This window comes from Micropterus dolomieu, linkage group LG09 (assembly GCF_021292245.1).
Source record: "Micropterus dolomieu isolate WLL.071019.BEF.003 ecotype Adirondacks linkage group LG09, ASM2129224v1, whole genome shotgun sequence".
In the NCBI taxonomy this organism is placed as follows: Eukaryota; Metazoa; Chordata; class Actinopteri; order Centrarchiformes; family Centrarchidae; genus Micropterus; species Micropterus dolomieu.
Genome location: NC_060158.1, coordinates 27,443,700 through 27,458,253, shown reverse-complemented (window position 1 = coordinate 27,458,253; position 14,554 = coordinate 27,443,700). Strand labels below are relative to the sequence as shown.

Genomic DNA, 14,554 nt, shown 5'->3' with positions numbered 1-14,554 from the left:
ACGTTCTGCTGGCCTGATTCTTTCATGACTGAGCAGTATTACACATACCAGAATTCACACCAATACTTATGTATGTATGTATGTATGTATGTAGTGCTGAGAGGTCATAGTTGAAGGTACACAATGAAAAAGACAGTCACATCTATTTTCCACTTGGATGCGTGTTGGAATAAAACAATATCAAGCAGAGTTGAAACCGATAAATCTGCAACCAAATATCTCCTGTCCCAAAAAGTTTATTTAGCTTGTGATGTTTCAAGCACTCTTCCTCAGACTCCTGAAACCAGAGAGCCGCCATCTTAAATACCCCAATGCTAAATTAGACAGTGGTGCCTCTTAATGTGTGTTTTTGACAGCTTTCTCAGTCTGAGCCCTTTCAGGGCATACGATCCTGTCAGCATACATATTTTGTTTATACTATGAATTTCCATTTGTATATTTTGGAGGCTTGTAGCCTAGCTGTATCTGTGTTTAAGTCTGAAGAGTTTTCCAAAGTGGGTTAAAATCAAGGGCGACTGTACTTGGTTGAGGCTGCTTGAAGACGTTTCACCTCTCATCCATGACTGACTGGCTGGGAGCTCTGTGGTGTTATCCTGTAGATGTATATCACTTGGTTCGTTAGTGCTTCTGGCTGTTGTGATGCCGTCGTTATGGTTGTTAGAGTCACCCCAGGCGCATTGTCACAGGAGGCCAAATGTGAGCGTTTTTTCAATCTCCTGCAAAGACAGCATTTTAAGGGGGGATAAGTGTTGTCATAGTCCTTGACCCATGGCCTTGTGACAATGCCAACGACAGTCATTCAGACTCGGCCTCAGGTGATTCCAACGACAATAATGACTGCTGTTATAACATCCAGGAGCTCTAACAAACCAGGTGGTATCCATCACTGTGATAATGACTCCAGACTTACCGGTTTTCTTGCTGAAAGGCAGGGATGATAAAACTGACAGTTGATCTTTATTATATGATTTAGATCAACTGATTCGGCTGCATTTGCCATATTAAGGCCTCGTTTCACCACATGATCAACGATGATGGCCCAGACTTCATTAGAGACAACAGTTCTGCCTCCCTCTCTCTGACGACCGACTGTTCGACAGGCCCTATGCCCACCTCTCTGACCAGAGGGGTGGGGGACTGAGTAGGCTTCTTTCAGAAAGTAATTACTTTTGCATTTGGCTGGATGTCGAGTTAAAGTATCTGGCAACCCTAACTTCTTCAGCTAGGCTTAAGTAATTCTTTAGAGCAATAATGTTTAGTATTAACTCTGGCAAATAAGAATCTCATATCTGTATAAACTCATGTTCTTGACCAGTTAATCACTTTGACAAACCAATGCCCTTCTGAGCTGAGAAAGTTTAGAACCATACCGCTATATGAATGATCTTATATGTTGAAAATGTTTGAAGAGGATCTCGTTATTGTGTATGAGAAAAGGACTGTTTGATATAGTGAGTGCACAGAAGGAAAAATGTAGAAGGAAATATTGTGCTATAAAATTGCAAGGCTTGGTGGTACAAAAAGATGAAGTCAAAAGAAAAATTATGAGCAGACTTAAGCACGAAAAAAACAAAACAAATAAGTTTAAGTTAATCTAGGATAAAAAAAAACACAAAGATGTGAGATCCAGCCTAAAGGGAAATTCCATTTTTGTCAACTAGCCAAAGAAGGAGGGTTTTTGAGGCGCGGATTGTTCGAGCTGAAACGTCTATTCCTTTGTCCTGAGAGACATGTGGTGTGGAACTGAAATGGAATCTCGCTCAGTTTTATAGTGAAGAAATCTAGTGATTAAAAGTTCACATATTCACACATATACAGTATCTCAAACCATCTGTAGGGCCAATCAACCCCGATTCAAGATGTAGATATAGTTTCCCTGGTTACTTCCACAGGACTGCACGTTCTTGGAATTTTTTTTACCAGCATTTATTCTTGATTACTTTAACTGCCAAAAGACAAATTACAGTTTACATTTTTACATTACTAATAAGTGTCATAGGGTTAAACAACACAGCTTGCTTAATAGCATTGAACTATCCTGGTTCGATGCATCGTTAAACTAACCAACATATTTTGGTTTCCCAAAACTGTCGTACCTTGTTGGTATTTCTTGAACTAACCTAGTTTGAACCGACAGAGTTCGAACTAACCAGATGGGTTTGTCTGACTTTCACGGCGGGACACTAGCAAAACTCACAAAACGTCACAATATGCCTAAGTATGACAGTTGTGACCGATATTAAGTGAAATTATCATGCTAATTTATTATCTAGGCTTTTCATGTTGTAGTTGTATACAGGCAATAACAAGAAAATCAACAACATATAACCCAATAATTTTATTCAGCCTAAATATAGAACCTTTTTATAACAATAGCAACATTTTAGAAGAAAAAATCAAGAACTATTAGCAATTACAAAACATTTAGTAAAATAGGTTTAATCTTCAAATATCTTTTCAACACTAACGCTATTATGATTGGCTCAGCCGATAATACCTGCTGTGTCTAGAAAACAGCTCAGTTTGCTAAGCGGTGTGTGTGTGTGTTATTTATTGAGACAGACATAAGTTTGAATTTATCTTTGAAACAATAGCAACGCAATAATAGCAACTTTTATGTATATGTGGGGTATGTCGTCACACTTTTCACACTGTCTAATATTTACCACCGTATATCACAATGGTACAAATGTCATGCCAAATGAAAGAATGAAGTCTCGGGCACATATTTTGTAGTCATCACATCTTCATATCTCCTCTCATTACGGAGTTGTTGACTGTTGAATAGTGAGAGTGTGCCCTTGTAACAATTTTCCCCATTGGCAGGTAAGTTGTCACACTGGATTATCAAACAATAAAAATACCGCTACTTAATTGTGAATATGGATTTAATATATTATATTTAAAATTCACACCAGAACTACATTTACATTACATTTACATTTACTCAATTTACGCTTTTATCCAATGCGACTTACATTTGAGGAACAACATATAAGCATCAACAGAGCATCAAATACAGATCTACAACTGACAATACATACTAGTAAGAGCAGCAATAAATACTAGTAAGAGCTCATAGTACATATCACATCAATGGAATGTGATGGAATATCAAATCAGATGATGCTTTGTGTGAAGGGATGGCAGAGCCAGAGATAACCATGGCCTGTACCAGAAGCTGGGTGGTGTAATGAGTGACGTAGGGCCTGATTTGCCTTATGTTGTATAGAGCAAAGCGGCATGACCGAGAGACAGCAGCAACATGGTCTGAAAAGGACAGCTGGTCATGAATCATGACACCCAAGATTCTCACCACCCTGTTTGGAGTGATGGTTGAGGAGTCAATTTGTAGTTTGATGTTATGGTGGATAGATTGCTTGGCTGGAATGACCAAGAGTTCAGTCTTAGAGAGGTTTAGTTGAAGGTGGCAAGCCTTCATCCATGCAGATATGTCCGAGAGACAGTCCGTGATCCGCACCTAGATGGTGGGATCGCCTTGCGGGAAGGATAGGTAGAGTCGCGTATCGTCTGCGTAGCAGTGGTAAGAGAAGCCGTACGAGTGAATGATCAGCCCCAGTGAGGTGGTGTAAATTGAGAAGAGAAGGGGCCCCAGCACTGAGCCTTGGGGCACCCCTGCAGAGAGGCAGTGGGAGGAGGATAATTGTCCTTGCCACAAAACATTGTAGGAACGCCCCGAGAGGTAGGATTCAAACCACAGGAGTGATTTACTCGAGAGCGGAGAGCAGGATCCTGTGGTTGACTGTGTCAAAGGCAGCTTATAGGTCAAGCAGGGTAAGAACCAAACTAAAAATAAAAACAATCATGACTAGAGAATCTGGAAAATCTGTCCTTTCAATCCAAACAAAATTGCTGGCAGAACAGTAAGAGGCACAAACACTTTATTTTGAACTTTAAAATCGACATTCAAAGTGCAAATAGAACTATGGTAATTGAATGGAATACTGCAGATAACTTGCTTAAAGTATGTTACACTGTCAGATGTTAAATGTGGCCAACCTTCAAAAAATAGGGTAAACATATTAAAAGAAATACCCTTGAGCTAAAACCTCAGATTTCCCTCTGCTCTGAATGCTCCGTTTTTTTAGTTTTTTCTGCTCTCAGTTACTTCAAGGTACAAGGTTGTTTATTAGTCATTATACAGCACAAGGCTGCATAACGAAACGAAATTTGTTTTTCCTTTGTGCTACACACACAACATATAATATAATTAAATATGGTTACATATAAAATAGAATAAAACAATATTTATAATATTTATATACATAAAAATACACATATGCACCCCGAACATTCCATACTGAATTTTTTGAATTTGCATCTGGGCTGAATGTAAACAGCAGCAACCAGATGATAATTTATAGTGTGTATATATGTGTTCTCTATACTGTAGCCTGTGTTTGATTTTATTACTGTATTATTGTATAAGTAAGCACATTGTGAGCATTGTACAATCCAGAGTCAATTTTCTCGTATGTGTACACATAACTGGCAAATAAAGCTGATTCGGATTCTGATATAAAAGTTCCATCTTCACAATAAACAGTCTGACATTTGGGAAACAGAGTCCATCTTGACTGCGTTTGTGCACCAAGCATAGTCCAAGAGTCCACTTCCTCTCATCTTGCAGGAGTCTTGCTCTGGCACGTCGGAACATGGACCTCCCACTGAGTGCTTGATCCGGGATGTTGATGGGGCAGGTCTCTGTAATGATGTGTTCACACTCACTACTCATACAAGGTACAGTGTGATTATACAGTATAATCAAACACAGCTGGACTCAAATGAAGGTGTAGAACCATCTCAAGGATGATCAGAAGAAATAGACAGCACCTGAGTTAAATATGAGTGTCACGGCAAAGGGTCTGAATACTTATGACCATGTGATATTTCAGTTTTTCTTTTTTAATAAATTTGCAAAAATTTCTACATTTCTGTTTTTTTCTGTCAAGATGGGGTGCTGAGTGTACATTACTGAGAAATAAAATGAACTTTTTTGATTTTTGGAAAATGGCTGCAATGAAACAAAGAGTGAAAAATTTAAAGGGGTCTGAATACTTTCCGTACCCACTGTATATGTATCTGTATCTGACTAATCAGAGTCTTATTTAGAGTCACAGTTCTGGCACATAGAAATTGCCTGGCCTGAGGTGCAAGCATCATGGGCCTATTTGTTGCATTTCACACTCTTTATCCACATACTGTCTGAAATTCTGTTGATAATTATAATAAAACAATCTTCCTTCCTTTCTTCTAAAACACATTTCCTACATTGCAATTACAAATAAATTACATTATTCATCTACTAACCTTGTTGCCTAACTAAATTAATGACTGTATAAAGAAGTGTGTGCGCGCGCGCGTGTGTGTGTGTGTGTGTGTGCGTGTTTGTCTACTAACATACTACATGCCTACAGTATGAGAATGTATATTCCCACACGCACACTACTTCATACAGTGTCATGAATTCATTCTTGAGCAGCCCAGAGATCAGATTAATACTGCTGTCAGAGGTAATTACACAATTTCACACTGTTTGAGCAAAATTGTCATTTATACCTAACAAAGTTGGATAACATAAAATGTAAAGTGCAAATGTTTTTTAAAGCAAACAAATAAGAAAGTTGCACTCACCTCAGATTAGAATGACCTTGACCACATGTGAACAGGAAGTTGACCATAGAACAAGAAGTCACACAAAGTGGCTATTTGATTTTTGAGATAGAGCCTCTAGTGTTGGAGTTATGAACAGTGTGACAACTTACCCTGCTCTCCCCTATATGTTTTTATGTAAGACTTGAGAACACCCATCTTCTTCATTGGCCTAGTAATGTACACACACAGGCTACACATGAAGGTAATATTAAAAGTCTTGTCTTTACATTCTCCATTTTGTTGTTTTACCTCTGGGTGACTCATATTAAATGAACAGATTAGTAATCTGTGAGAAAACACCTGCTTTTCTTAGATGGTCTACACTACAACCCTGCCCATGACCCAACAAATACATTTAGGTGAACTTTTACAACTACATTTAAAAAAAACTTCACCTTAAGTATTCTTGTAACATTATCGAACATTCCCTTCTTACTCACATTACATCCACCTCCTTTTGCATTTTCTGCTATCTGTGACGTAGTCACCATGACATTATTTATTCATCATTTTCTAGACCTGCACATAAAACTTATTTATTCCAGCAACCTTTGCACTGTGCTCCACCACACTGTGTACATGTATGCATGTATGTGTTTGTGTACCTGTATATCTCTATATATAATAATAATAATAACAATTTTACTCCTGCATCCTTTGCACTCTGCTCACTGCACTGTTGTCTCAATCTGTCTATATTGTTTTTGCTTATAGTGTGTATGTGTGTGTTCTCTATACTGTGGCCTGTGTCTGATTTTATTATTGTATTATTGTGTTATTATTGTATTGTAAGTAAGCACACTGTGAGCATTGTACAATCCAGAGTCAAATTCCTTGTATGTGTACACATACCTGGCAAATAAAGCTGATTCTGATTCTGATTCTGATTCTGATTAACTAAACTTCTAACCACAGGTCAGGAGCTGTAGTTCGAACTATGCAACTTAACGACAGTGGTTGTGAACGTTCGTCTGGATATGGTTTCTGGAAACACCTGCGTCGCTTAATGATGGTTCATATCATGCAAGTTACCAACATAGTTGACTCGATAGCTCAAACTAGGGTTTTGGGAAAGTATAGCATAGTTCTAACCAAGGAAGTTGCAACCGTAGTTAGCAAAGATACTTTTGGGAAACGCACCCTAGACCAGTCCGATCAGCTGCAGCGTCCAAATAGCAACTGATATCATTTACATTACATTTTTGTCCTTAATTTACTTTCCCCTTTTACTTTTTTATAGAATAGATTTACTGTTTGATAAGTCCGCTCTCTGCTCTTGGTGGGAACTGTTGGGCTTCCGTAAATAACATCACAGAGTACGGTCTAGACCTGCTCTTTTATGAAAAGCGCTGTGAGATAACTGTTGTTGTGATTTGGCGCTATATAAATAAAATTGAATTGAATTGAATTGAATAGATTGGAATCCAATACTGTTATGTGTACTTAAACTGGACTCCAAGGCACAACAGAGACAGCAGTATAGATAGCAAGCAAAGTGGGTCTTTATTGAAGAGTTCGGCAAAGTTCTCAGAGGGCAAGTGGGAATGATCCAGGTCCAGACAGGGAACTACTGGGCTGATGGCGAGGCTGGTGCGGCGAGTGATGAGCAGGTGGGCAGGCAGGTTCGGGTGGTTCTGTGAGAAGGAGGGAGAACAGACAAAGGATAGCATGCAAAAGGGAAGGTCACAAAAACTAGTTTGCTACGAAGCAGGCCAAGGTGTGTACTACAGAAGATACGCAGACAATCTGGCGAATACTGGCGTGCTGGACCCGGGTATATAACAGGTGGAATGAGGTGCAGGTGTGTGGAGACAGCGAGCAGGAGCCAGGGGGACAGAACCACGCCCACCTGCAACCAAGCAGACACACAAGGGGAAAACAGACAGACAGACACAATAGGATGGGGGAAACAGCAGAGAACAAAAGGCAAACAGAGGAGAGGGACTACTAGATACAACAAATACATGTTTTGTTAAATTCAGTGAATATTTCCTCATGGTTTGCCAGCTCTCTGTCCTCTGTGTGCTCTGACAGAAAAATCTCGTTTTCCTACACAGCCCTAGCTCTGTAAATGAAAAACAAAGAAAGTGGTGTGGACCTTGCCCTAAACCAGACAATCAGCAATAGGTAGTGTTCGTTCACAGGAGTGATGGAGGGAGCTTCAGAGGGATCACTGAAGGGAGGGGTGTATGTGTTTGGCAGTTGAGTTCAAATATCAACAGTCCTTCTGCAGAATCACTTACCTCCCTCCCTTTAATTAGGGATGCAAGCCCGAGTGAGCTGGGAACCACGAATGCAATGTATCGCGGATCCCAGTACCAGTGGAGCCGGGAACCCTATTATTATTATTATTCTTTATTAAAAATTCGCACACCTATAGAGGGCGCTATAAGCAAGGTCAACGGATTTGGGCTTGGAACTCACGCCTACGAAGGCGCATAACAAAAACCATATATCCACGCGTTCGGGGGATCCAGCTGAATCTCGTGGTATAGGCCACACCCATTTCCCCCTAAACGTTTTTTTTGCAATTGTTCAGTATGATCCCCTTACTTCATGTACCAAGTTCACCCAAATATGCCCATAGGAGGCGCCATTATTACAGATCAAAAAAAAAAAAAAATCCCATTGACTTACATGCATTTTATATCTCCATTGGTACCAAATTTGGGTCATTTGTTCCCCATGGGCCCCTGATGACACCTGAAAAATTTGGTGCAATTCGGCTTATAGGTGGTGCTATAATTGGAGCTCAAATACCATCATGGGATTTTGAACCAAAGGACATTTTGCCTCATAACTATGTGCCACTACATCGCACATTCATAAACCTTATGTCTCCGTTTTTGCGGGATGCTGCCGATTCGTACGGTATAGGACATGCCTCTGTGTGATGACGTTTTCATTTTTCTAAATCGCGAAAACTGGAACTCCTCCGAAACCGCAAGTCCGATCGCCACGAAACTTGGCACGGATGATCTCTGGACCGAGCCGCTAAAAGTTTGTAGAGGGAATTTTGATCCGCCAAAAAACGTCTGAATTAAAGGCTAACAATTTTTTGCCGAAACGCAAAAAACTGGATGCGATGTGATATCTTAGGTTTGCAATGGCCGATATATACCAAACTCAGGGGCCTTGCCACGCCCTCCCGACGCACTGTGTGAAATTTGGCCTCTAGGTGGAGCTACTAAGCGTATATCAAATGACACTCCCATAGATATACATTCATTTTATATCTCCGTAATCGCAAGTCCCTTATAACTCTGGTCGTTTATTCTCCATGGGTCCCCCGAGCCACGGCGGGCCACCTGGGTCGAGTCGGGCCAGCTGGCGCCGGGAGGCTTTACAACTGCTTGCAGTTCTAGTTCATTTTGTTTCTTTTTTATCTTTAGACCTTTGAAGAGTTTTGAGGATGTTGCTTTAGATTTATTGACATCGTTACAACTATTGTGCCGTTTTTGTATCTTACTAATGTTTTTAATACTATTTTCTGACTGGCGACGCATATGCTTTGTGTTAATCAGCCAGACCAGACCTCTGTGGTCCTCTGATTGCATGATGGAGGCAGCTCTAATGTGTATAGTTAGTGAAGTGTTGTGATGCTGCCCAATCTGAAAGTAGGTGTTATAATTTAGGAAGCTATTTTTTTGAATGGAAACCAAAGTGACTAACACTGTAATATAAATGTATTGGAGTAAAAAGCACAATGCTTTCACCTGAAATGTATTGTACTGAAGTATAAAGTAGAAAATGGAAACACTCAAGTGAAATCCAGTCAGGAAGAGAGGAGGCCAGAGAGAGCTAAAGTGAGAGAATTTTACACTCAAAAAAAACAATTGCATTATAATAATCTATGTGATTCAAGTTATGGTTATATGTTTAGTCTCACATCGCCATATTGATCTAAAAAGCAGATAAAGGTTTTTCACTCTTTTAGTTTCCTGTATTGAGGGTTTTGGACATAATTTTGACTTTTTCCAAGGCACAAAGAATAAATCAAATAAAATCAGTCTATTTACCAGCCCATTGGATTCAATTACACAACCTGAATTAGGCAAGCACGAAGACAGATTTTTCCCAGAGATCCTCTAGGGAACATCTGTTGTTTTTTCTTTATGTGATAAAAGGCAACAAAAACAAGTTTCAGCACTAAGTGGCGCTACTACTCTGTTCAGGATAAGGACAAGCGCAAGGTTGGAAGTTATGCAACATTTGGCATTGAGTGTAGGCGATTCAAAGATAGATTTTCTTAATATGAATTTATTTATGCTTGTTTTGGTCTACAACAAAAATTCAAATGTTGTGTTATCGTTTTAACACATGCATGGGCCTTTTTCCTTAAAGACATTATGGCTGAATTCCATTTAGCTGCTTCAGTTTCAGGGTCAAAGTACTGATGCTGGCAGACACGTGGGGACACTGAAATAGAGCAAAGTAACGTTATTAGTAACATTGCTATGACAAGTCTAAATGTTTGCTGTGAAAAAGGCCTGTTGGGTTTGGTATTTTTGTCAACTTAATGACCACTTTATGTAATGCGTAATCACACTGTAACACGTTATAACAACTGTGAAAATTTTAATACACTAAGATTACACTAAGAAGTACTATAAGCAGATTAGATTATAACACATTATAATTATTTATAATGCATCATAGAAAGTGACCATAAATTCCATTACTTTTTATACCTATAATAAATAATCACCATTGTGTGGATTTCCTCTAATGTTTTGGATCATATGCCTCCCTGTTACTAGGTACAACGTTTTAGTCCATTGACAGTTCTACGCAAGCTGTGGAAGCATGTGATCCTTGTAGAAGGACTCCAAGATCCCCAAGGTAGGCTGCCAGAAGTCATCACAGGAGATGGGTATGATCACACACTGCTTGGGTGTCCAGGTGGTGAAGTAGCAGGTGGTCTTCCCAGAGATGTGAAGCTGCCACTTTACTGGTGCCAGTAGTGGTGATCCTTCAACCGGTAGGCGCCACCTTCCTCCTCCTGCACTGCTTCCTCAACAGTATGGTCCCTCCACCAGAATGGGCACTTCACCTCAGTGATGCCTGTCTCCCCCACCAGACCATCAGGGGAGGCACACGGGATCCCAGACTGAGCCAGCCTCTGAACTTCATGCTAGTGGTTTCTTCAAATGCCTTGATCCCTTCCTACTCATTAGCTATACCCTACTGTCCTCATGCAGGTCCTGAATCCCAGAAAGCTTGTGCATAAGGGACGGGGTGACCCACTTCTTCATCAGCACACTTCACACAAAGTTGCTAGCTGTCAGCCGACCTTTCATCAGAGTATGCCAGAGGTGATCCTTCTGCCCTACTGTCCCTGTCTGAATGGCCATTAACTGCTCTTCTGACATCTTTATAGCCACAACGATACCATCCCTGCCCGGGTGTTTGAAGGTGGCTAGGATGCAGTCAATGGAGAGGAAAGCAAAGGTTCCTGTGGGGTTTCAAGCTCAGGAGTGAGCAGCTAGGAAGTCCCAGTAAACCGGCCTTAGAATTGACTTAGCAGCCACTTACTGTCATCCGGGGTTACTGTACAAGCCCCTACAAGGCTTGTACTCCCACGATAGAAGAGGCATCTCCACTGCCTTGACCTTCTCTGATGTCACATTGGGCATTTCCCACCGACACTCAACATCTGTGAAGCTGAGGTTGTGGATGGCCCAGATCATCAAAGCAGCAGAGTGGCTGCACTTGTGATCTCCACGGGGACACTCAGTGCAAACCTGTAAAGAGGAAGAGAAATACTTTCCACTCACAGCCTGTTCAACACAATGAACAGCATGTGCTGAACGTACAAAAGAATACAATAATCAAACCATAATACATTTTACACACCGAAAGTTGCCTCTTGATAAAACATAACCAAAGTGATCTTATTTGTGTAGGTAGTGTGAGCATGGATACTGGGAAGAATGGAACAGAGTTCTTCCTAATTACCTCTCTTATTGTATTATACCAATATAATAGTATACTATAATACTTTTTAGTTTATTTATACTTTTCATATTATTCTTCACTCACTTTTTAACCATGTCAGATATTTGGATGTCATTTTGGACCATTTAAGTTTATTATGTTCCATGTTCCAACCACCTTTCACCATCAGGAGCTCCCCACCCATAAACATCTGTGACTGTACTGACCTGGATACATTCAGATCACTTAGCATAACCTACCTCTTTAGATTAGCCTTACGTTTCACTTGCTGTTTTTTACTAGTTTTATTGTTTCACTTGCTTTTATGTATTTTATGTATCGATTCTATTCTTATAAACAGTATATAGACCTATTTTTAATGAACTTAATGTGCTGGTTGTATTGTACAGTATCTTTGAGTGTCTTGAAAAGTGCTATAGAAATAATCTGTCCACACCAGTAGACATTATCCACTAAAGGACATATTCTGCCTACAAAGATTCAGCCTTATTTTGTATGTTGCATTTAAAATGATGATATAATTTGCACTTTAAGAGCTTTGTGCGCATTCATAAGTATTTAAAAACATGTTTTTTTGGATCTATATCGAGTTCCATTGAATCACCGGAGCACCCGGAGAGAACCCATGCAGACACGGGGAGAACATACAAACTCCACACAGAAAGGCCGGGGGAACCGGGGTTTGAACCCGCGACCTTCTTGCTGGCGACAGTGCTAACCACTGCACCACCATTTTAAAATAAATTCAATAAACAAATTTCACTAGTGTAAATGTGAAAACAAACATAAAGAAATTATTCTTTCTGTGATTTAATAATTAATGCATGAATAATTAGCAAACGTTACCTATCTCTCTTACACCTCAGGTTTTCAAAGTAGGGGGCTCCAGACAGTTACGAGGGAGGCTCAGTAAATGGAAGTAAACATATTATTTATCACAAGAGGATCATATAGTGTGAGATTTGGTTAAAGAGATTCATTTGGGAGAACTTGACTGTTTTCCTACATTATCAGAGTTAGTAACTAATGCATTTCTTAAATGATTTTTATGTATTTGGTGTAGTCAGACTTTAAGTCAAACAGTAATATTAGGCTATTGTTGAGTCTCTATCTGATCACAAAATCATGCTCTAATAGGCATCCAGCAATTGAGTGAAACTAAACCAGTAAACTAAGGGGGGCACCTTTTTCCAAGCTTTGTCTGAGGGGAGGCCCACAGTCTCAGACTCACACCGTTTCATGTTTTTTCACCATTTACAGCTCATGCTCATTCACAGCTCAGCTTAGTCACAGTTCTCAAACTTTCCGTAAGTCTTTGTTGTTATCAGCATTGTCTTGGTGGCTAGACGTGTAATTTGCTACATCATATAATGATGTAAGTACCGATATGTGCCAGTGTGGTGTATTGAAGTTCAGCCTTCAGAATATTCCAAATATATTCTTTTCAAATGTTTATGAGGAAGGAAATGCCTGCAACATGTTTGTTAGGCTACAATGCATCTTTGATGGTGTTTACAAGAAACCTCCACAGGCTATTTTCTAACAGAACATAGGGTAAATAATGACCCACAGTTGGTTGTTATCTAGTCTATCGAGCTATGTCGGTTTTATTCAGAGCAACATATCTTGATGATTACTGGCCAGGAGTCTGTCTCACAGTGCAGAATTGGAGGATCATCCTTACAACATTTGGGTTGACCCTAGCTTTTAGTTTTCACAAATATAGTTTGATTTCACAGTTAGTTTATGATAGCTAATGCTGCAGGCCAAACCTGCTCAATTTTGTTCAGACTTATGGATTAGAACACCACCTCCTCACCAGTGAGCTGAGAGCAACATGATCCATCTATGGACAGAATACTGCATCCAGGTGCGACTGAGCACAGAGTGACATCCTTAAAACCAGTAGAAAGACATTCTTTTGTTTTGAAGAAATATTGTGAGCCAGATTCAGTTGTGATGAAGAAATTTCAGAGACTGATGAAGACTTAACATGGCATGGTTTATCGAGGAGATACATTGCCAGCATACATGTGAACACGTCAAATGCCAACACCAAATCTTAAGTAAAACATCTTTTGGTCCCTTTTATGTTTCTCTCTTCCCCCTGGTTCCTGAATGTATCCCTCTTAGCTCATCTTTAGCTGGTCTTAACCTAGAATAATAATAATAATAATAATAATCCTTATTTGTAGAGCACTTTTCAAAAACAAGTTACAAAGTGCTTTAACAAGTGTAAGGAATAATACAAAAAAACAAGATAAGAGCATGAAAAATTAATATAAAATTAGTAAAATACAATATAATAAAAGGGATAAAATAAAGTCAAATAAGATCGGGAAAGGCTCTCCTATAAAAGTATGTTTTAAGAAGGGACTTAAAAGAGTTCACTGACTCAGCCGACCTGATTTCCTCCAGCAGGCTGTTCCAGAGCCTCGGGGCCCTGACAGCAAACGCTCTGTCCCCTTTAGTTTTCAGTCGAGACTCTGGAACAGACAACAGACCTCTGCCCGAGGATCTCAAGGTGCATGCTGGTGTGTATGGGACTAAAAGTTCAGAAATATAACAAGGCGAGAGGCCATGAAGAGCTTTAAAAGTGATCAATAGAATTTTAAAGTCAATTCTAAAACATACTGGGAGCCAGTGTAATGAAGCTAAAATAGGAGTAATGTGGTCATATTTCTTTGTTCTGGTTAAAAGCCTGGCAGCTGAGTTCTGGACAGTCTGGAGTCGATCAATAGATTTTTGGGTTAAACAGGTGAAAAGGCTGTTGCAATAATCCAGGCGTGATGAGATGAAGGCGTGTAAAATGGTCTCGGTGTCCTTAAAAGTTAACATAGATCGAATTTTTGCTATATTTCTAAGTTGATAAAAACATGATTGAACAAGCTTTGTGGTGTGCTGCTTGAAATTTAAATTA

The 14,554-nt window shown here is 39.7% G+C and overlaps 1 protein-coding gene across 1 annotated transcript in view; it reads right to left on the bottom strand.

Moving 5' to 3' along the window:
- Window positions 1-11,363: 11,363 nt before the first annotated feature.
- Window positions 11,364-14,554, bottom strand: part of LOC123977056 (retinoic acid receptor beta-like) — a 182,034-nt gene continuing 178,843 nt past the window's right edge. Inside the window, exon 8 of the mRNA XM_046059524.1 lies at window positions 11,364-11,420. Coding sequence (XP_045915480.1) covers window positions 11,410-11,420 — 11 coding nt within the window. The 3' untranslated portion in view covers window positions 11,364-11,409. The remainder of the gene's footprint in view (window positions 11,421-14,554) is intronic.